The 22,632-nt window shown below is 41.1% G+C and overlaps 1 protein-coding gene across 1 annotated transcript in view; it reads right to left on the minus strand.

Moving 5' to 3' along the window:
• LOC107559512 (collagen alpha-2(IV) chain-like) overlaps positions 1-22,632 on the minus strand; it is an 85,720-nt gene that overhangs the window by 45,454 nt on the left and 17,634 nt on the right. Inside the window, exon 4 of the mRNA XM_016243372.1 lies at positions 13,250-13,330. Coding sequence (XP_016098858.1) covers positions 13,250-13,330 — 81 coding nt within the window. The remainder of the gene's footprint in view (positions 1-13,249; positions 13,331-22,632) is intronic.

Below are 22,632 nucleotides of genomic sequence, written 5' to 3' on the forward strand. Positions count from 1 at the left end.
TATTTGCAGCAGCAATATTTTTTACATGCTCACAGCAGCATGTCGTGGATATATTGGCAGTAGCAAGTCTCTGTACTTGCTCTGCCGCAGCAGCGTAGCAGATCTATTCCACCAAGACCAATTACATTAACATTATCATGTACCCAATCCCTCCCGAGAGTTGTCATGACAGAACTATACCCTGCAAACAAGCCTGCAGGCCCCTGAGAATTTGCTCATTGGCAAAACGTTGGCCCCTTAGCGCTGGCCCTGCACGGGCAGCCCTCACTTAGCTCCCAGGAAGCCCTCGCTATGCCCACACAAGGCCCGCACTATTAATCTACAACAATACATATGTTTCACTTTAAATACTTTCCAGCTACTATAACTTAAGTCTTTGGGAAAAACAGTTATTATACATCTGAAATGGATGCAGTCACCACATAACTAATGTCTGTATTGTTACAAATGTACAGTAATCAAAGGGATTTCAAATAAATGTATTAAATAGAAAACATTCAGTTCAGATTAATACAGCTACATATAGCCAAAAATGTAAATACACAAAAGTAAAAAAAAACAAAGCAATGTAAAACTGTAGGATTTCGTCATGTGAAAGTTGATGTGTGCGAAAGTCTTATCTGTAGTACATCAATGTCCAAACACTCTCCGTAGCTGATGTTGACTGATAGCAAATTAATAATCCAACCTCTCGTAATGAAAACACGCCACAGCTCTCAAACTCTAGACTCTTCCTAACCAGGAACAGTCAAAAAAACTCCACACTATGGTCCCACGTCGAAAAGAACTTTAAATCCATATTCATACTGGACCATGATGTGGTAACCTCACCAATAAAGAGTCCTTCTAAAATGCATACAAATACACTTTCTTAAACTCTTAGCGTCAATCCAAACATAGGCCATACATACATACATGTAACATCTCTGCAAAAAACATCAGCAATGCACACTTAAAAACAACAACTCCTTACTTTAGACTGGGCTTGAACAGTCTAAAGTAAGACACATTTCCCAACCAGGACACAGCACAATGTGCTCAGCAGGTGAGCCATGCTTTTGATTCGGTGTGCCATGTGCTCATGTCAATTGTCTTGACCCCTCCCATCTTGTTACCTGATTATTAGTTAATTTGTCCCACATGTGATCCCTCATTACCCTCCTCATTTGCTCTCCATTTATTCTCCTTGTGTTTGCAGTCGTTCGTCATGGTCAATCCCTGGATGTGTCCAGATCCTGCCTTGCCTTGCCTTGCCTTGCCTTGCCTTGCCTTGCCTTGCCTTGCCTTGTCTTGCCTTGCCAGCCCGTTTTTCCCCCACGGGGTAGTTTGTGTTTCTGTTTGTTTATTTTTATTACCAATTAAAACCCCTGTTTCTGCAGTACTGAGTCCTCGCCTCATCCCTCTACCTGGACCCTTGACAGATATTGCTAACTCCCTCTACCCACGTGGCTTTACTTAAGGAAACCTAAAACACCCTAGCAAAAAAAAAATTAAAAGCCTTATTAAAAAGGCTTGTGTCTGTTACACCTCAAATATGGCAAACTGGGCCATCATAGGATTAATGTGGACAGTCCGCTAGTGTGGCCTGCTCACAGAGAGCCTGCGGTAAGCCCAAAGCTGTGGGCCTCACCTGGGCAAGCCCGCACTGGGCCTGTTTAGGTTTGGTGTGGGCTGGCCCTAGCCAGTGGTGTATAAAGTACCTGAAAGCCATACTCAAGTAAAAGTACAGATATCTTACCAGAAAATGACTTTGGTAGAAGTTGAAGTCACCGTTTAGAATATTACTTGAGTAAAATTCTTAAAGTATGTGATATTTATTGTACTTAAGTACGAAAAGTATTTTTAAAATCTTAAATGTACTTTTAAGTATTGAAAGCAAAAGTACAAGTAAATGCAGAATGGAAAAGAAGCAAATGTATGTATATGTTCATACACGGCTTGAGTAGCAAGATTGTGTTCAGTTTTAACACGTTCTTCCATTTTGTAATTTTTGGTAATCTTGGGTAAACTTCATCCAGTAGTGTCTTTCATTCCAACATAAGAAAACATTACTGGAATCTGCATCTGAAATGGCATTTAGATGTATTTACACAATTTATGTATCTCAGAGGGGACATGGATGCATAAATAGGCCTAATGTTTTGTTTTTAACGTAAAACGTTGAATACTGATATATTTGAAATAATTTAAAATTTGAAAAAAATAGTCAAAATGTGAAATTAAAACCGCCAGTAGGGGACAGCAAGTGACTGTTAATGAGTGAATCATTGAGATTCAACCGATTCATTCAAATGACTGATTCATTCAGAAACAAAGCATTCGACTGTGTTAATGAGTGAATCACTGAATCATTTTTATCAACCGATTTGTTCAAAAAGCTGATTCATTCAATAAGTAAACACGTCCATTGCTCAGAGATGCAAAACAGTGCTGTGATCTTTGTTTGGAACTATTTTCGTTAGCAAAATTTAGCAAAAACAAGCAATATTATGTCTAAAATGTAAGTCACTTATTGCTTTACTGAACTTGAATAAAATGATTATTAAATGGGTTCATGCTGATATCTGTAGAAAAACGGTACTCTTTGTGTGATATAGATTAAGTTAACTATATTAAATTAAAGAAGCATTTTTGCTGTCTACAATTTAGAATGCCTGGAATTGAGTTTTAAAGCAGCACTATGTAACTTTTGGTGCTCTAGCGGTTAATAAACAGAACTGCACACATCCCGCGGAAGAACATTCCAACCGGAGCTACTTCTCTAAGTTTGTCTATGGTGATTCACGCAGGTATGTGTTACTCCGCAACGGTGACGACCCGACCAGGCTACAATAGTCCAAATATAAGCACTTATTATAAGTGTACCGTAGTGATTCGGATTAAGACAAAAACGCAGTTTGGAAGATGAATTCATGATGTACTCATTATATACATTTGGCAAATTTTGAACACAGAAAAAGTTACATAGTGCTGCTTTTAATAGACTAATAAATCAATGTGCGTGCACTCTGTGTGTGTGATCTGGTGATATAGCCTGCTTGATAATGTCAGATCGCACATCATTACAACAACATATTATCGCAGAAGATATAGCCTACTGTATATCGCACACCCCAGACTCAACTTGAGTGGAAAATTAATCATCCGCGGTTGTGCACGCACTTGTTTGCACGTGAGCAAAGGTGTTTTTAGGAGTCTAACTTGCAAGCGCCAGATCACTGATTCCTTTGTTTCTCCAGCGCTCGCCGATGTCTTCAACTCATGACTTCTGACTATTTTGTAGTAAGTGTAGGATATCAGACCGAATCAGACAATCTAAGATTTGGTCAAAACCGAGTTGAGGCACGAGGAGTCACAAAAATTCCACAGAGGCCCAAGACAACAGGATGTCATAAATCAGGCATTAGCCCTCTGAAGCAAGCCTAAACCTAAACCCCTGTCACAGAACAGTTTTCAACATTAACACAAAAGAACACTTATTGCCAAGTCCAAGGAGATTGTCAATTTTGGGGGCAAGTTATCAAGAATAATGGTCAAAAGAGATGCACAGCGTGACCGCCACATGGAAACATGTGACAGTGATCACAAGCTTCAAATTGACTTCCTCCACTTTACGACAAGAACAGAGAGACTAAAATTCCTTAGACATTTTAATCTCTGGTCTTCATACATTCACAGAATGGCACGGAAACTGCCTTTCCATGCACCTAAATGACACTAAAAGGACTGGTGACCAGCTAATAATTGCTATGCATAACTCCATATTATGTATCTAACCCACATGTTTAACCATCATGCCTTATTTATTGTGAATGTATTTTGAATAACTATTGAATAGTTTAAGAATTGCTATTGATGTTTAGTATGTGTGTGTTTGAGAATTCATGCTTGAAACGTTTCTTCCAATCAATACTTGGTCAAATGTATCATATTCTTATTATAAGAAATCATGTCCAAAATGTATACTCTACCAGAGCGGGAAAAACGCAGATTATGTGAATGATGAGATAACAGTTGATTTATGAATGGGAAGGAGAAACATTGCAACACCCCGAGCTACAATTGGTCGAAACACCATTTGGGTGTGTTAAACAGCCTGGTTTAAATACTCAGGACACCATCAAACTGTGCGCTTTTTGGTCTTTTGCCTTTTGCCTTTTTGCGGGTCTGACTTTTTGTGTCTAGCTTTTAGCCATGCGGCTTTTAGCTTTTTCACTCCTAGTCATGCTTCTTTAGTTTTGAGCGTGGTCTGGCTTACACGCCAGCTCCTCCAAAACCATGAGAGGAAACGCCACCTGGTCTCGTCAAACTTTACATCTATTTCTATTTCTTTAGTTTGTTTTATTTTCCGTTGAGAGTTTCGTGTTCTGAGTTAAGCCTAACGTCGCATCTCCGAAGAGTGCTGTCTACCCTTCAACTGCAGACTACAGCTCCGCGTCGCCAGCCAACGCCCAATCACTGGCTTCCCAAGACTGAACCTCCAGCCAATCAGCAACCTCGGGAAACCCCTTTCGGCAACCAGACAAGGAAGGGAACCCCGCACACAGGAACGCAAGTACCTCCAGATCCTAGCTGAACTGATGCATTTAATATACATTTTAACCTAATTGAGGAACTCAAGGCTAGGGTTAATTAAGTGATTGATGGTTGTTCAGATCTATACAATGGCACATATTGCTGTAACTTGGGATTTCACATTTTCATTCTCTTAAACTAATTATTTTCCTCACTTTCTCTCTTTCTGCAACTTGTGTGTGAATGCGTGTGTTAGATTAGTTTATATGTCTTAGATTTATCCAATAAAGCCTTATTTATATGGAAAAGAGAAGTATCTTGGGTTTTGTGCTCACAAGTTAATGTCTTAATCTGCCGATCTTGTTACTGTGCTAATTAATAGTGTTTTCACTATATTTTGGATATAGATATCCATTGCAGAATTGATGTCATACGGCTCGTTCACTGAATCGCTGGCCGTCTCAGTGATCAGCCGTAAAACAGTGATTCTGTCCTAATTCCCTTGCATATTAATGGTGGAGTTCCCTTTAAAATCTTAAATGATTCCCTTTGAGCTAAATTATTGACCTGTTTCCCTTACATAAGTAACGAATATGCTTCAGGGAAATGTATCGGAGTAAAAGTAAAAGTTGGCTGAAATATAAAAACACAAGTAAAGAACATATACTCCCAAAAAATAATTAAGTAATATATTATTACTTCATTACATTACACCAGTGATTAGTGGCATTAGAACAGAAATGCATGATTGTTCATTACTTGGACAAACAGGTAGTCCCACCCCCAAAGTTATACCAATAGAAAAAAACTCTATAGACACCTATAAGCCGTATTAAAACAGAGTGTTATGTGTTGATTATGTTCATTCAGTAGCTCAGCATGCTTTATGACCTGTCACCCACTCCAGTCCCAGTTGTGCTAAAACACTGCTCACCAGCAGACCAACTAGCCAACCAGGGCAGAGCTCCAAACATGGGTGGACTGAAGGCCTGCAGCTTGATTCAGTTGACTAAAGGAAATTTTTACACACAATACAATAGTCAATTGAGGGAAAGGATCCATTGCTGATTATCCTGTCATTTTACTCCATCCACTCCATAATTTGTAGCTTTCAGAAGATGCCAGTATCATCAGCAAGATGTCATGATAAAAATGTGAATTGAGCGTTACCAGCTCGCAGCCATCGTTGAGGGGATCAGGGGGATTTGATAGGGAACATATGGCCAGTGTTGCTGAACTACCAGCTGCTGGACTCTTTTGTGTTGTAGCCTGGAATATTTAGTGCGCCTACTCATTGTATCTCTGTGTGTTGGAGATTTGAAAAAAAAAAATAATAATAAATATATATATATATATATATATATATTTTTTTTTACATGGATTTTCTTAATCCTTTTTAAGGCCTATTCACATTAAATACAAATTTTCAGCACAGATTCTCTATAAACTCTTTTGGCAGCAAGTCCATTTTGTAATTGGTGAATTGGCATACACTTTATTCAGGCATTTAAACTTTTTCCCCAATTAATTTTGTACTGAATTCAACAGGTTTTTAATATCTGACTATGCATTTTATATTACTACAGAGAGAGAATTTGATTGAGGTCGCTAAGAGTTTTTGATGTTTTTGTTTCTAATGCTCACCGAGAATACATTTATTTGATTTGATAAAAATCAATCATTTTATGTTGATTTTGAATTTCTTAGAAATGCAAGTGGTGTCCATTCCATGGTGTGTTTATCATTATGACATTTAATATGACATATGTAAGTGGACATGGAAGCAGAACATGTGTGCGTCAGAGCATGTGTGAGATTCATGGGCGGAAAGGGTCTGAGTAGAGAGAGAGAGAGAGAGAGAGACATAACATGATCTGATTCTATTCACTATGAAGTCATGAGAGACTGATCTGCTTCTTCCTGTCCAGAAATAGATTAATGTAAACTCCCGAAATGAGAGAGAGAGAAAAGGAGTGACTGCTATAACGGGGGAATAATCCCTCACCCTTGTTCAAATGTCATTGTATGCTGAAGAATTAAGATTTCCCTTCACCGGAAGTAAGGCCAGGGGTGTCAAATATACGCCCCACGGGCCAAATATGGCCAACAAAAGTGTCCAATCTGACCCATGGGATGATTTGAACAATAATCTGAAATGATTAATAAAACATTTTTTAGAAAATGAAAGTGCATTCGCTATACAATATTGTATTTTTTCATTTAATGCGGAACAAATTGCTCATTTATTTGTGTTGATCTTAAGCCTCGGGACACCTATCACATGCACGTTATAAAGCGGCATCAGAATATCGAGCAGCATGTGATGAGCATGTGGCCAATCCAACTGATGCTTGTGTGGCAAGTTACTTGTGATTTTAAACATGTCCAAAAGAAGAAGTTTGACCTGGAAGGGCGAATATTTCAGGTTCTGTGATATCAATGCAGAGCGGTATGTTTAATCACAGCCCATGGCTGTGGTAAAGCTGTGCCATATTAGACGACAATATGAGGCATACTGGACAGCTTAGAATGGAAAAAAAAATAAATGAGCTAGGGGTGTCCAATATTTATTGTCTACTATAATATCGTAATTGTTGTTTTAAGGATGTGAGAGCTGACATTATGTAACTCTCAAAACAAACAAAAACACATCCTGGGAGTCTTTTACTGCCGGAGGCTTTTAGAATGCAGTTATAATGTATTTCAAGCTATTGAGGCAAAAATGACCTGTAATAATAATAAATGGTTTTTGAGCAGCAAATCAGAATATTAGAATGATTTCTGAAGGATCATGTGACACTGAAGACTGGAGTAATGATGCTGAAAAAATCAGCTTTTAAATCACAGGAATAAATTACATTTTAAAATATATTCAAATAGAAAGCATTTTAAATAGTAAAAATATTTAACTATTACTGCTTTTACTGTATTTTGGATGAAATAAATGTAGGCTTGGTGAGCAGAAGAGAATCTTTAAAAAAAACTAAAATCTTACTGTTCAAAAACTTTTGACTGGTAGTGTATTTTAAAACAAGTTAGTCATCAATGGCAGGCGTGGCAATGGCACCCTGATCTGAGAGATGTAGGATGTTGATATGAGATATATCTTGGTCTTTTTTAGCGCACCTGTACCTAAGCAATAACGCTCTGTGTTCTTCACAGTGTAGACAGATAAGGTATTTAGGAAGATGTTTAGGATAAGACTGACTGACTGTGAATCACACCAAAGCAAGACTTCTTCTACAGGAAACGTGCCTGTCTGAGACAGGCAGGCAGATGTTTTGAACATACGTCAAACCTCATGTGCATCTTTTCAGTTGCCTTCAGCTTGATTCCTTTCAAGTCACTCGTGGTGATTACAGTTAGATCACTGTTTAGACTGCCCATTGAGTGGAAACTGCTGGTCTAAATCCTGTGTTGAGACTAACACAAAAAGCAGGGCCTTTAGTAAAACAGGGGCATCTTTATCATAAAGTCCAAGAAGACCACAGATATGTAAAATAGCCGGAAAAGAGGGTTTACTAGTCTACTGTGAATGTCATTATGGTATTTACTAGTCCCTTGTGACATATTTGACAAAAGCAATCATTATTTTTTTTAAATTTTTTTTTACATTCTAGTATATTGTGTTGTTTAAAGGAAACTGCACAAATCTATGCCATAAAACTATTCTGACCCTGATATTTTATTCTTTGACACTAACATGTAAATATAAATTACTGTTTGTCAAGACAGGGAAGGAACGTTTGTTCAAAACAACATGTTACATGTCCTTAGGGGAGACTAACCATCAAAGATGCAAAAACCCAAATGACTTGCTAACAGGAAAGAAGGAGAGGTCAGGATAAACATTCACCATTTGGAATTAGGTGATTACAGTTAGATCACTGTTTAGACTGCCCATTGAGTGGAAACTGCTGGTCTAAATCCTGTGTTGAGACTAACACAAAAAGCAGGGCCTTTAGTAAAACAGGGGCATCTTTATCATAAAGTCCAAGAAGACCACAGATATGTAAAATAGCCGGAAAAGAGGGTTTACTAGTCTACTGTGAATGTCATTATGGTATTTACTAGTCCCTTGTGACATATTTGACAAAAGCAATCATTATTTTTTTAAAATTTTTTTTTACATTCTAGTATATTGTGTTGTTTAAAGGAAACTGCACAAATCTATGCCATAAAACTATTCTGACCCTGATATTTTATTCTTTGACACTAACATGTAAATATAAATTACTGTTTGTCAAGACAGGGAAGGAACGTTTGTTCAAAACAACATGTTACATGTCCTTAGGGGAGACTAACCATCAAAGATGCAAAAACACAAATGACTTGCTAACAGGAAAGAAGGAGAGGTCAGGATAAACATTCACCATTTGGAATTTTTTTTATGGGCACTTTTTCAATGAAGTTGTCAGGGTCTGTGTTTCCAGTGAAACAACAATTTACTGCTTATATGGTTGGTACTAACAGGGTTTTGGCCAATCTGTTCTTCTGAAAGTTGGAAAAAGCCTTCAAGTTATTCAGGCTGTATGTAGTTTGCATACTTATGCATTTTAAAGACATATTCAAGGTCTGAAGGTTATAAGGCGGGTGTAGATATATAGATAGTCTCTTGTATGAGGGTTCAATGCTTTTCTTTATCAATGAGAGTAATTACAGCTGTTTAGATTGCACAAATACCACCCACCCCAAAAAATAAATAAAATAAAAATCTGTTCCCAGTTGCATCTTGTGCTTGTGCTTCTTTCTGCCTACAATGCTTCTTTTGTTTATGTGTGCTCTTTAAATTTAAAACGACTCCAAGACTCCACCGCTGAATATGGAAAGGGCACAGGCAAAGTGGAAGATGGTGATATTTAAAGGGGAAAAAAATGCTTTGAGCTGAATAAAAAAAGAAGAAGAGTCTCTTTCATTATGGAGGCATGATGAAATGAAGATGGAATTCAGAATTATTATAGTGAGGTTTGTCTGAAAGAGGGAAACTTCCATAGTATTACAAGTGATCTCGAAATAATAATAAAACAAATCTGCTTGCATTACCTATAAGGCATGCTTGTTTCTTGCTGGCTGAATGAATCCGTAGTCTTCAACATTAATCCATTTTAACTGTAGTGAGAGTAAAGGCATGGACTAGGGCAAGGGTGTCCGAACTCTGTTCTGGAGGGCCAATGTCTTGCAGAGTTTAGCTCCAACTTGCCTCAGCACACCTGCCTGGAAGTTTCTAGTATGCATATAAGACCTTGGTTAGCTGGTTCATATGTGTTTAATTGTGGTTGGAGCTGAACTCTGCTGGACAGTGGCCCTAGAGGAGCGGGACTGGACACCACTAAACTAGGGTGTGTGTGATGTAATGGACACTGACAGCAAACAAGTAAACAGATGCTTGTAGTGAGACACTGGGAATTCAGGAGCTCTACAGCATCCTCTCTCTCACACAGACACACGGATGTCTATGAAAGGAGATGCAGGATGCACAACTTCTTTACACCAAACGTGGATCCATTTATAGAGAATACATTTTTTACCCAGCACCCAAAAAAGACAGGCAAGAGGAACTGTTAAAGCATTAAAGCAGAAAAAAACAGAAAAACAAAACCCTCCATGATTCAGCTAAGCTGCACCGTGCCAGTACAGTTACATTCATAAAATTTGTTAGACAAGAAAATGTGCTTACTCTGAACCACTGGATGATCCTTTAAGATGCATTTGATTTATTTTTTTTTACTGCTAAAAGTGCCGCTGTGCATAAATCTAAATCAACAGTATATTACAGATGTATTATTTAATTCAATAAAAAAATATTTAACGTTTTATTAGGCCCACGAAATAATTTCAAATATCCAGTTTCTCTGGCCAAAAAATATAGCTCTCAACTTAAGAGTTACTAACAAAATGGTCCTGTCATTATAACACATATTAGTTTCACATTTATATCCCACTGGCCTCACATGTCAAGGCCAGGCAGAGGAGGGACACAAGAGATCCAGTGGGAGACATGAACTGTGTCCAGACATCTGTGAGGCTGTTTTTGCCTATAAACATCATTCATGAACATATACATCAAACTGGAATTATTATAGTGAGGTTTGTCTGAAAGAGGGAAACTTCCATAGTATTACAAGTGATCTCGAAATAATAATAAAACAAATCTGCTTGCATTACCTATAAGGCATGCTTGTTTCTTGCTGGCTGAATGAATCCGTAGTCTTCAACATTAATCCATTTTAACTGTAGTGAGAGTAAAGGCATGGACTAGGGCAAGGGTGTCCGAACTCTGTTCTGGAGGGCCAATGTCTTGCAGAGTTTAGCTCCAACTTGCCTCAGCACACCTGCCTGGAAGTTTCTAGTATGCATATAAGACCTTGGTTAGCTGGTTCATATGTGTTTAATTGTGGTTGGAGCTGAACTCTGCTGGACAGTGGCCCTAGAGGAGCGGGACTGGACACCACTAAACTAGGGTGTGTGTGATGTAATGGACACTGACAGCAAACAAGTAAACAGATGCTTGTAGTGAGACACTGGGAATTCAGGAGCTCTACAGCATCCTCTCTCTCACACAGACACACGGATGTCTATGAAAGGAGATGCAGGATGCACAACTTCTTTACACCAAACGTGGATCCATTTATAGAGAATACATTTTTTACCCAGCACCCAAAAAAGACAGGCAAGCGGAACTGTTAAAGCATTAAAGCAGAAAAAAACAGAAAAACAAAACCCTCCATGATTCAGCTAAGCTGCACCGTGCCAGTACAGTTACATTCATAAAATTTGTTAGACAAGAAAATGTGCTTACTCTGAACCACTGGATGATCCTTTAAGATGCATTTGATTTATTTTTTTTTACTGCTAAAAGTGCCGCTGTGCATAAATCTAAATCAACAGTATATTACAGATGTATTATTTAATTCAATAAAAAAATATTTAAGACCGTTTTATTAGGCCCACGAAATAATTTCAAATATCCAGTTTCTCTGGCCAAAAAATATAGCTCTCAACTTAAGAGTTACTAACAAATGGTCCTGTCATTATAACACATATTAGTTTCACATTTATATCCCACTGGCCTCACATGTCAAGGCCAGGCAGAGGAGGGACACAAGAGATCCAGTGGGAGACATGAACTGTGTCCAGACATCTGTGAGGCTGTTTTTGCCTATAAACATCATTCATGAACATATACATCAAACTGAGGACTATACAAAGAGTTGAAAAGTGTGTTTGGCTAAAGTAAGATGCTGACAGAACCTGGAAGGAAACAACACTATGAAATTTGATATTACTTTTGCATGGAACAAGTTTTACTTTCTTGTGCCAAGTTTGCAGCAAGTTCTAAGTGTTCAAAGTATTTTTAGCTGGTTGCTATGTAGTTGCTAGGGGGTGGTTGCTTTATATTTAGTCCCTGTATATGGCTAATAGCATAAAACAGATCTCTGTGTGATTGGTATAACAATGCAAATCAGAATGTCAAACTGAACAGAAATATGACTTTTCAAGTGCGTCAGAAATATAAACGGGGAGTGTTTGTCTGTGATTCCTTCCCTTCCTATCTTTTTCCCTTATGTTTAACAAAAGGAAAAATCTCTTGGAATGAGTGCCCTATACCTTCAGCAGCCTTGGCACTTATTATTACTCAACAGAACAATCAATCCCCTTTTCCTGATCCTGTACAGTGCAGGGAAAAAAAAGTCAACTGAACTGACATCTCAAGTCATACTCACAAGGCCCTTCATATCCTGATGTTTGCTAAGGAATGCATTTCCTCTCTCCCCCAACCCTCCCAAGTGAGCTTTACTTTCACCACAGATGACGAGAGGTCACAGATGTGGTGAACAAGCAAGCATGTCTTGTACAGCCTGATACACTGTCAAACACTTACAATTCAATTTGGATTGTACTGTAAAAACCTGAAATGCAAAAAAAAAAAAAAGACTGTACCAACTCCGTGAACACAGTAAGTTCAATGTGAGTTCAATGAACTACTGATGTTTCAAATTCAATATGCTTGCATTTTGAAATGAAGCTTTATTGTGTATTCTTGATGGAATGAGTGCCCTATACCTTCAGCAGCCTTGGCACTTATTATTACTCAACAGAACAATCAATCCCCTTTTCCTGATCCTGTACAGTGCAGGGAAAAAAAAGTCAACTGAACTGACATCTCAAGTCATACTCACAAGGCCCTTCATATCCTGATGTTTGCTAAGGAATGCATTTCCTCTCTCCCCCAACCCTCCCAAGTGAGCTTTACTTTCACCACAGATGACGAGAGGTCACAGATGTGGTGAACAAGCAAGCATGTCTTGTACAGCCTGATACACTGTCAAACACTTACAATTCAATTTGGATTGTACTGTAAAAACCTGAAATGCAAAAAAAAAAAAAAGACTGTACCAACTCCGTGAACACAGTAAGTTCAATGTGAGTTCAACGAACTACTGATGTTTCAAATTCAATATGCTTGCATTTTGAAATGAAGCTTTATTGTGTAAAAATCTGGTTGGATTTGTTTGGAAGTGGTGTACAATCAAATACCAGTATCATTTAACACTTAGCCATTGAATGATTTTATTTCTCAGATTAGAATGCAAATTAGTATATTTCTTGACAATTTTCTCTAGTTCTGCATTTTGCATTGTGCATATTCAAATGGTGGTGAATTCAAATCCAATACAGTAGCACTGGATGGATAAAGATGCTGGGTTGGGCTAGCAGGCTGAAACAGACTTACCCTCGCACCCTTCTCAGGATAACACTGACACCCTCCGCTGCAGTCTCTCCCCCCACATGGTCCACCGCTCTTCTTCACTCCCTGAGAAAGAGAGGGAGAGAAAAAGACATGGTAAGATGGCACATATTGAGATTGTTGGGTTATGTTCTTATTCAGTGCCAACAGATGTTATGCCATGCGAAACGACAAAGTATATTTAATTTATAGCATATTTAGAATTTTAAATAACAGACAAGAATGCTGCAAAGTTGTGATGTTGTGCTAGAGGCTGTCACAGTGCTGTCGGTTTTTCTAATCTGGCAGCTTGTTGTGAATCCCCATCATGTTCCAGACACTCTCATGACTAAGAGAGTGTTTTACTTGCTTACAACCACATACAAAAAAAACATCAACCACTTAACATTTTTATTTTGGAAGAACATAAGTGCTTGATGGTTTGTTTTTATTAAAACGAACAGATTTTGGCATTTTTCCACTTTTACCATGCCTTCACCCATTATTTTTGATACTTCTCAATCTTGCATCATTTTCGTACTAATTTAGTGTATATTTAGGACACACTGTAAAAAAAAAATCTGTGACATTTATGGTAAAATACCGGCAGCTGTGGTTGCCAGAACTTCACCGTAAAAAATATGGTAGCAACATTTTAGGTTTTACAGATTTAACTTAAATTCACAATAAAATACCGTATTTCATTAACGGATGTAATGCTAATAAACCAACATATTGAAGTGTTAATATCTGTTTTGAACCATTGAAATGCACTGATAACCACCAAAAACTGGTGGTGATGAGAAAGTCACATGATGAACCAAAGCACATCACAAACAGCTTTTCTACGAGCTGAGGAGGACAATACTTATATATAGAAGGTTTCACACAGTGTCATTCACACAAACACTAAACCCCATCATGGTGACACACATGAAACGGAAATAATGCAATAAATATTAGTTTAATAACATTAAATGTAAGATTAAACCCTAATGTACACATCTAATAAGAAAAAACGAAGAAGAAACATGCCATTTCAACAAAATATGAAGTGTCATGCAGGGAATTCTAGGAGTGTCAATTTACGGTTTTTTAGACTAGAAATTTACAGTTTTATACCATCGTGCTGATAACGTTTCTTTAGTCATTCGGCAATCCTACAACCCGAACCACCGTAGGGAAACCATCCTTACACACTGTAAACTATACAATGACATTTTCTTTTTCACTTCCAAAAAACGTATTTTTAACAGTATTTAACTGTAAAATTACATTAAATGTAATTACATTTATTCACCGTATATAGTATGGAAACCTACTGTTAACCAGTTAACAGGTTTTTACTGTAGCATTTTTAGTCTTTTACTGTTAAAATCACAATAATTTTTTACAGTGCACATTTAATGTTAATGTTATGAAATAAGCTTTAACAAGACTTTAGCAAGCAACAATTCTATTAAATAAAATGATTAAAACCAATTAAATAATAATTTGAGATCTGAAGCCCATAACTGAACAAACACCCAACTGTATATCAGAAACTCATTTAAAATCTTTAAATATGCCCTTTAAAGCATGACTTAGCTGGACTATATAGTTTGAACTTGGAGCCAACTAAAGCATTTCACTGTAAAGAAAAGTTAACTTAACTTGTGATGTGCTTTAACTGTAGGAATTCATTTTGGGGGGTCTGCAAATGAACATTACTCAGGTAATGAATACATGATTTATTTTTTCTTTTTGTGAGGGAGAACCTTATTTATCGGAGGGTCTCATTCAATGACGGCAGCACGTCTGCTCACACCTACACACTGATCCCACAGACTGCTGAAACAGCCCTGTGTGTCCATGAAACATTTAAGGCCAAGACAAAACTGTCTGCTTTTTTTCTTGCTGTGCGATAAAGTGAATCAGAGACATTCTGTCTTGTTCATCTGATATGAGATGCTGGGCAACCAACAGACAAAGGCCACATTGAGCCTCCTGCCTCAAGTCACAAAGAATTCTTTTAAATGAGACCACAGACAGATTCGTGGTCCTCTAACAGAAGAAAAAATAAAGCTGCACATCCTTCCTTTCAAATATTCATACTGCAGAGCCCAGATTTACAATCAAATTAAACATTTAAATATTGAATATTTATCAAATCTGAAAAATCTTAAGAGATTAGTGTAACAAATCAGCCTGATATCATTAAATGGTGGAAATAGGTGTACTGCTATTAACGATCTTCTCTGAGCACTGTAAGTCCTGAAACAATGCATCTAGTGACTCCATAGGGAAGCATCGTTTTTCAGAAGGTGGGAAAGATTAAGAACTAAGCAGCACAAATGTCATGGCAATTTAAACAATGAGTGTAAGATTGGCCAGTTTCAGTTTATTGCTAAATAGTTGATGATTACAGCAGATGATGAGAGGAGTATTGTGTGCTATCCTGTTCCAGCCTATGCTTTCCCCACCAAAAAAGGAAATTTTCCACTGCTACCTGGAAAAACATTTCTCAGCAACCCTGAGACAATGACCACCTGATTAGCATTTGCCCACTCCCGACACAAGCCATGAGTATGCACTCAGGAGTGTGTTTTTGTGCATGGAGGTAGGATGTTTTCCAAATCAAACCACTGGAGGACAAAGGGTAATGAGTAACAACGCTGAATTATACCAGAGATAGCTTGCCCATGGCAGCTCAGTTTCCTTTCTTGCAATGCCAGTACTATGACAGGAGCTGAGAGTTTCACAGATATATGATTATTTTATTTCTACATTGTAGTTGAATAATGGAGAAATTCAGTGTTCCTGTCATTTTGCACTGCAGTTAACGGGGTGGATCATGTGTTGGAGCCGTAACCTTGTGGGCTGCCCTCTGGCATATGATGAAACGGCACCTTAGGTGTCCTGAGTTTGAGTCCCAACTTGATGTCCTTTCCAAATCCTTTTCTCCTCTGCAAATAAAAGCTTCTTTTGTTTCTCTACTGTTTTATCTAAAAAAAAAAGTCTACTTTTTTGAAACTACAAAAAAAAAAAATAATTAAACTACTATTATCATTCATTCACACTCATGTCTTTCTAATCCTGTATGTTTTTCCTCTGTGGAGCACAAAAGAAGATATTTTGAAGAATGTTGGGTTAGACTCAACATTGGACCCCTACTGGCTTACATCATGTGAAGAAAATAAATAAATAAAACAAAACCTTAAAAATAAATGAATAAATATAACTTAATTTGTATTGAACAGAAGAAAACAGTTATACAACTGTGAAATGAAATGAGGGTGATAAATGATGACATAATTTTCATAAAAAGGCTGCTTGCCAATTAATGGTAGATTGGGGGTGTAATATAACTTATAATATTAATTTTGGAATAAGAATATCTACAGCACAAAGGTAAAATCACAATACTTTAACATAAAAAATAAGGTTTGCATTTCTTCAAAAATACTGAAAATTTGTGAAATATAATTTGTGGAAACACAAATTAAACTATTTAACTTTAAAGAAACTAAAGGATAAAAAAATCCCTTTTGCAATTGAAAATGTTATTTATAAGTATCTTTCTCACACACGGGAAAGTTTAAAGAGTGACATAAAGTGAACAATAAATATATTTTCCACTAAAAGTGATATTCTAATGTTTAAATGTACTCTGGGTAAAAATGAAGCCCACATGACAGAAAGCACTTGGTCCGTGTGCAGTCTGTTCAACACTCACAGGAAGTCAGAAGTATGTCTGTGAGACCATTGGCTATGTCTAAAACAACAAAACAAAACAAAAACAATACCAGACAAATACATAGAGAACAAAAACACAGACACAGATTTGTTACCGCAGAGGCCAGAAATGTCCCAGACAACACTGACCACAAACACAACAATGAAACTAGACAACAGAGGCATAGATTAATGAGCAACGAACTGGCAATCGTCTAACTATGAAGCTCAAAGCCACACACTTTGCACAAAACAGTGCAGAGAAACGATGCACACTGTTTTTATACTTGGTTCAAGCTTGGTCCAAACCCACCCAACTGCCACTTCATCTTTAAGTCTTTTTTCACATACTGTAGAAATGCCTATTTCAAACCAACCATACAAACCAGACTCAGCTCTAATGTGAAAGCATATTATGTACTGGAGCATATTATGTAGAAGGAAGTTGAGTGTTCAATAGGCCTCATTCATTCAAAGACATTTTGATCCTCCTTAAATAAGAGACAGAGGCCTGACTACAGTCTGAAACTATCTGCATTCATCTGCGATGATCATTCAACAATTATGCCCAAATCACATATAATCAAAGTCTCTGAGACTCAATCTATTAATAGCTGAATTTTAACGCTGTAAATAATGACATAATGAATGTTAATTTTTATTCAACATTCAGTACAATCAGCACTTTTTTTTCTTTTTTTCGAAAGGGAGGTAATGTGTCAGTATGTATAAACCCTTAGTCTATAAATTCTCTAAGCCTAGACTTTATGAAGGAAGTACCTAGTGTCAGAAAGATTGACGTGTCTAATAAAGAGGAAAAGGTCAGATAACAGTGATCTTTGTACTTTTCCTCTTAGAGACACAACCTGTCCCCTCCTCAATGCTCCATTTGGCCTTGTTTTAACTCCATAGAGTGAGTGTTCACTGCTCCGATACATATCACTTACTGTTCCCAGCAGTTTTCTCTGTCCCTGGGTCCCAGTAGGGCACGGAGAGACCAACACCGGACCACACTCATCCTCCTCCATCGCCAGCAGGCAGTAGCGGGCAGTTCGAGAGTGTCAACAAAGGCCCTACTCACGCACCCTCTGCCAAACTGTGGAACCAGGTAAGCGTTACACAGCACACTCAGACCCCTCTTCGGTCGGCTCACAAGCCGCCCGAGTTGGTTCCCTGCGTTCCACCTCGCTGCCCCACTGCGGGTACGGCGGTGGTTCCGTTGGTCCCACTTGCACGGTATCTGGGTGCCCGGCTAGTGCTACCCAGCCCGTCAGCTTGGCTTCTGCGGGCCATCAGCCTCGGCTATGCGATTCAGTTCGCCCGGTGTCCCCCCAAGTTCAATGGCATCTGCTTCACGACAGTGAAGGCGGCCGATGCTCCTGTCTTGCGTGCGGAGATCGCAGTCCTACTGGTGAAGGATGCGATAGAGCCGGTCCCTCCAGCCAATATGAATGTGGGGTTTTACAGCCCCTACTTCATTATACCCAAGAAAGACGGTGGGTTACGACCAATCTTGGACCTGTGTGTCTTGAACCGGGCCCTTCACTGGTTACCATTCAAGATGTTGACGCAGAAACGCATCTTCGGGTGCATCCGTCCCCGAGATTGGTTTGCAGCAATCTACCTGATTCGGTCGAACAGACGGCACGCCTCACAGAGGAATGTGCACGGTCGGTGCTGAACTGCTTGAATTCATTCAATGGCAGGACAGCGGTCCCACTGAAACTATTTCAGAGGCTTCTGGGGCATATGGCAGATGCAGCGTCGGTTACGCCGGTGGGGCTGCTTCATATGAGACCGTTTCAGCACTGGCTTCATGGCCGAGTCCCGAGGTTGGCGTGGCAGTGCAGCACTCACCGGGTCCAAGTTACACCGGCCTGTCAGACCTTACGTTCCTCCGGGCAGGAGTGCCCCTAGAACAGGTCTCCAGGCATGCTGTGGTTTACACGGATGCCTCCACCACCGGCTGGGGGGCCACGTACAACGGGCACGCAGTGTCGGGGGTGTGGACGGGCCCCCAACTGCACTGGCATATCAATTGCCTAGAGTTGTCACCTTGACTTGAACCGTCTCAAAGGGCACTTACGAGGCAAGCACGTGCTGGTCCGAATGGACAACACAGCGACCGTTGCATACATCAACCGACAAGGTGGTCTACGCTCCCGTCGCACGTCGCAACTCACCCGCCACTTCCTCCTTTGGAGTCGGAAGGTTCTGAGGTCAATTTGTGCCATTCACATTCCGGGTCTGCTCAACCGTACGGCCGACGAGCTGTCACGAGCTACGCTCCCAGGAGAATGGAGACTCCATCCCCAGATGGTCCAGCTGATTTGGAGACGTTTCAGAGCCGCTCGGGTAGACCTGTTTGCCTCTCCAGAAACCTCTCACTGCCCGTTGTGCTACTCCCTGACCGAGGGAACACTCGACACGGACGCACTGGCACACAGCTGGCCACGGGGCCTGCGCAAGTATGCGTTTCCCCCAGTGAGCCTTCCCGCACATACGCTGTGCAAGGTCAGGGAGGACGAGGAGCAGGGCCTGCTTGTGGAGCCGTATTGGCCCACTCGTACCTGGTTCTCAGAACTAATGCTCCTCACGACAGCCCCTGCCTGGCAGGTTCCTCTGAGGAAGGATCTACTGACTCAGAAACGGGGCACCCTGTGGCACCCGTGTCCAGACCTCTGGAAACTTCATGTCAGGTCCCTGGACGGGACGCGGAGGTTCTTGGTGACCTACCCCAAGAGGTAGTTGTCACCATCACTTCGGCGAGAGCACCGTCTACGAGACACGCTTATGCCTTGGAGTGGAACCTGTTCATCGAGTGGTGTTCTTCTCATCGAGAAGACCCCTGGAGATGCCCGATCAGGGTCGTGCTTTCCTTTTTGCAGCAAGGGTTGGAGCGAAGGCTGTCTCCCTCCACCCTTAAAGTGCATGTCGCTGCGATAGCTGCTAACCATGACCTCATGGAAGGGAAGTCGGTAGGGAAGCATGACCTGGTCATCAGGTTCCTTAGGGGGCGAGAAGGTTGAATCCTCCCCGGACCCCCTTCCATACCCTCTTGGAACCTGTCTCTGGTGCTTAAAACACTACAGCAGGGCCCATTTGAGCCTTTGCAATCAGTTGAGCTAAAGTTTCTTTCAATGAAAACTCTGCTCCTGCTTGCACTGGCCTAGAGGGTAGGGGACCTACACGCATTTTCGGTCGACGATTCGTGCCTAGAGTTTGGGCCGGCTGACTGAGGCCCTGGCCCGGCTATGTGCCCAAGGTTCCCACTACTCCCTTCAGGGATCAGGTGGTGAGCCTGTAAGCGCTGCCCCTGGAGAAGGCAAACCCAGCCCTAGCTTTGCTTTGTCCCGTCCAAGCCTTGAGATGCTACGTAGACTGGACACAAAGCTTTAGGACCTCAGACCAGCTCTTTGTCCATTACGGAGGCCGGCAGAAGGGGAAGGCCATCTCTGAGCAGAGGATGTCCCACTGGATTGTGGATGCCATCACCCTGGCTTATCAGGCACAGGGTGTGCCCTGCCCGCTCAGGTTGCAAGCTCACTCTTCTAGAAGTGTTGCATCCTCCTGGGCGCTGGCTTGTGGTGCCTCGCTGACAGATATTTGTAGAGCTGCGGGCTGGGTGACCCCCAAAATGTTCGCTAGATTCTATAGCCTTCGTGTGGAGCCGGTATCCTCCTGTGTTCTCACCTCAAATGGGTAGAAGCACTGAGAGTCCCCGGTTAGTGTCGGCTTGCTAAAACAACTCCAGAGAGTCCTTACTGTAGACCCTGTCGAGCTCCTCCATCCCCTCGGCAGCCAGACGTGGCGGAACATCCGGTGCCAGGCCCTCACTCGACACCATCACTTCGGCGAGAGCACCGTCTACGAGACACGCTTACGCCTTGGAGTGGAACCTGTTCATCGAGTGGTGTTCTTCTCATCGAGAAGACCCCTGGAGATGCCCGATCAGGGTCGTGCTTTCCTTTTTGCAGCAAGGGTTGGAGCGAAGGCTGTCTCCCTCCACCCTTAAAGTGCATGTCGCTGCGATAGCTGCTAACCATGACCTCATGGAAGGGAAGTCGGTAGGGAAGCATGACCTGGTCATCAGGTTCCTTAGGGGGCGAGAAGGTTGAATCCTCCCCGGACCCCCTTCCATACCCTCTTGGAACCTGTCTCTGGTGCTTAAAACACTACAGCAGGGCCCATTTGAGCCTTTGCAATCAGTTGAGCTAAAGTTTCTTTCAATGAAAACTCTGCTCCTGCTTGCACTGGCCTAGAGGGTAGGGGACCTACACGCATTTTCGGTCGACGATTCGTGCCTAGAGTTTGGGCCGGCTGACTGAGGCCCTGGCCCGGCTATGTGCCCAAGGTTCCCACTACTCCCTTCAGGGATCAGGTGGTGAGCCTGTAAGCGCTGCCCCTGGAGAAGGCAAACCCAGCCCTAGCTTTGCTTTGTCCCGTCCAAGCCTTGAGATCCCGCATTTTCGGGCGGCGATTCGTGCCTAGAGTTTGGGCCGGCTGACTGAGGCCCTGGCCCGGCTATGTGCCCAAGGTTCCCACTACTCCCTTCAGGGATCAGGTGGTGAGCCTGTAAGCGCTGCCCCTGGAGAAGGCAAACCCAGCCCTAGCTTTGCTTTGTCCCGTCCAAGCCTTGAGATGCTACGTAGACTGGACACAAAGCTTTAGGACCTCAGACCAGCTCTTTGTCCATTACGGAGGCCGGCAGAAGGGGAAGGCCATCTCTGAGCAGAGGATGTCCCACTGGATTGTGGATGCCATCACCCTGGCTTATCAGGCACAGGGTGTGCCCTGCCCGCTCAGGTTGCAAGCTCACTCTTCTAGAAGTGTTGCATCCTCCTGGGCGCTGGCTTGTGGTGCCTCGCTGACAGATATTTGTAGAGCTGCGGGCTGGGTGACCCCCAAAATGTTCGCTAGATTCTATAGCCTTCGTGTGGAGCCGGTATCCTCCTGTGTTCTCACCTCAAATGGGTAGAAGCACTGAGAGTCCCCGGTTAGTGTCGGCTTGCTAAAACAACTCCAGAGAGTCCTTACTGTAGACCCTGTCGAGCTCCTCCATCCCCTCGGCAGCCAGACGTGGCGGAACATCCGGTGCCAGGCCCTCACTCGATGAATCCGTGAGAACCGTTAGAGGGCTGGGTTCCATATGTAGAGGCCTAAGTGGTTCCCATATGTGTAAAGTCCACGGTATAGCCTCAGAGCCCGTGTTTCCCCGGCAGACTTCTGCCATTTCCAAGAGGGTTATAATCTCCTCTAATCTTCCATATGCACCTAAACAGTGGTTCATATGTGTAAGTGCTTCCGAAACTTTACTAAGAGCACCTTTAAAAAACAAATATAGTTTGAATGACAGCATCATCATAAATTAATATCAGTAATGTGTTCAAATTGCATCTCCACTGGGTGGCCATTTTAAAAGTCCCCACAATTAGACATGATTTTGTTTGATGTGTCTTTTTAGACATGACCTTTTGTGGTGTTTACTAGACAGCCTGATGACATTGTAATGACTTAAGCACGGCATGTTTACATAACTGTGTGGGCACATGGCAGGAAAATGACTTCCATCCCATTTGTTTAAATGGGAATGCATTATTATAATAAAGAGAAAGAAACATCCATTTATGGACGTCAGTATTTGCCTGTATACACAAAGACAACATGACTCATGC

This window comes from Sinocyclocheilus grahami, unplaced genomic scaffold, assembly GCF_001515645.1.
Source record: "Sinocyclocheilus grahami isolate Dianchi unplaced genomic scaffold, SAMN03320097.WGS_v1.1 scaffold688.1, whole genome shotgun sequence".
Classification (NCBI taxonomy): Eukaryota; Metazoa; Chordata; class Actinopteri; order Cypriniformes; family Cyprinidae; genus Sinocyclocheilus; species Sinocyclocheilus grahami.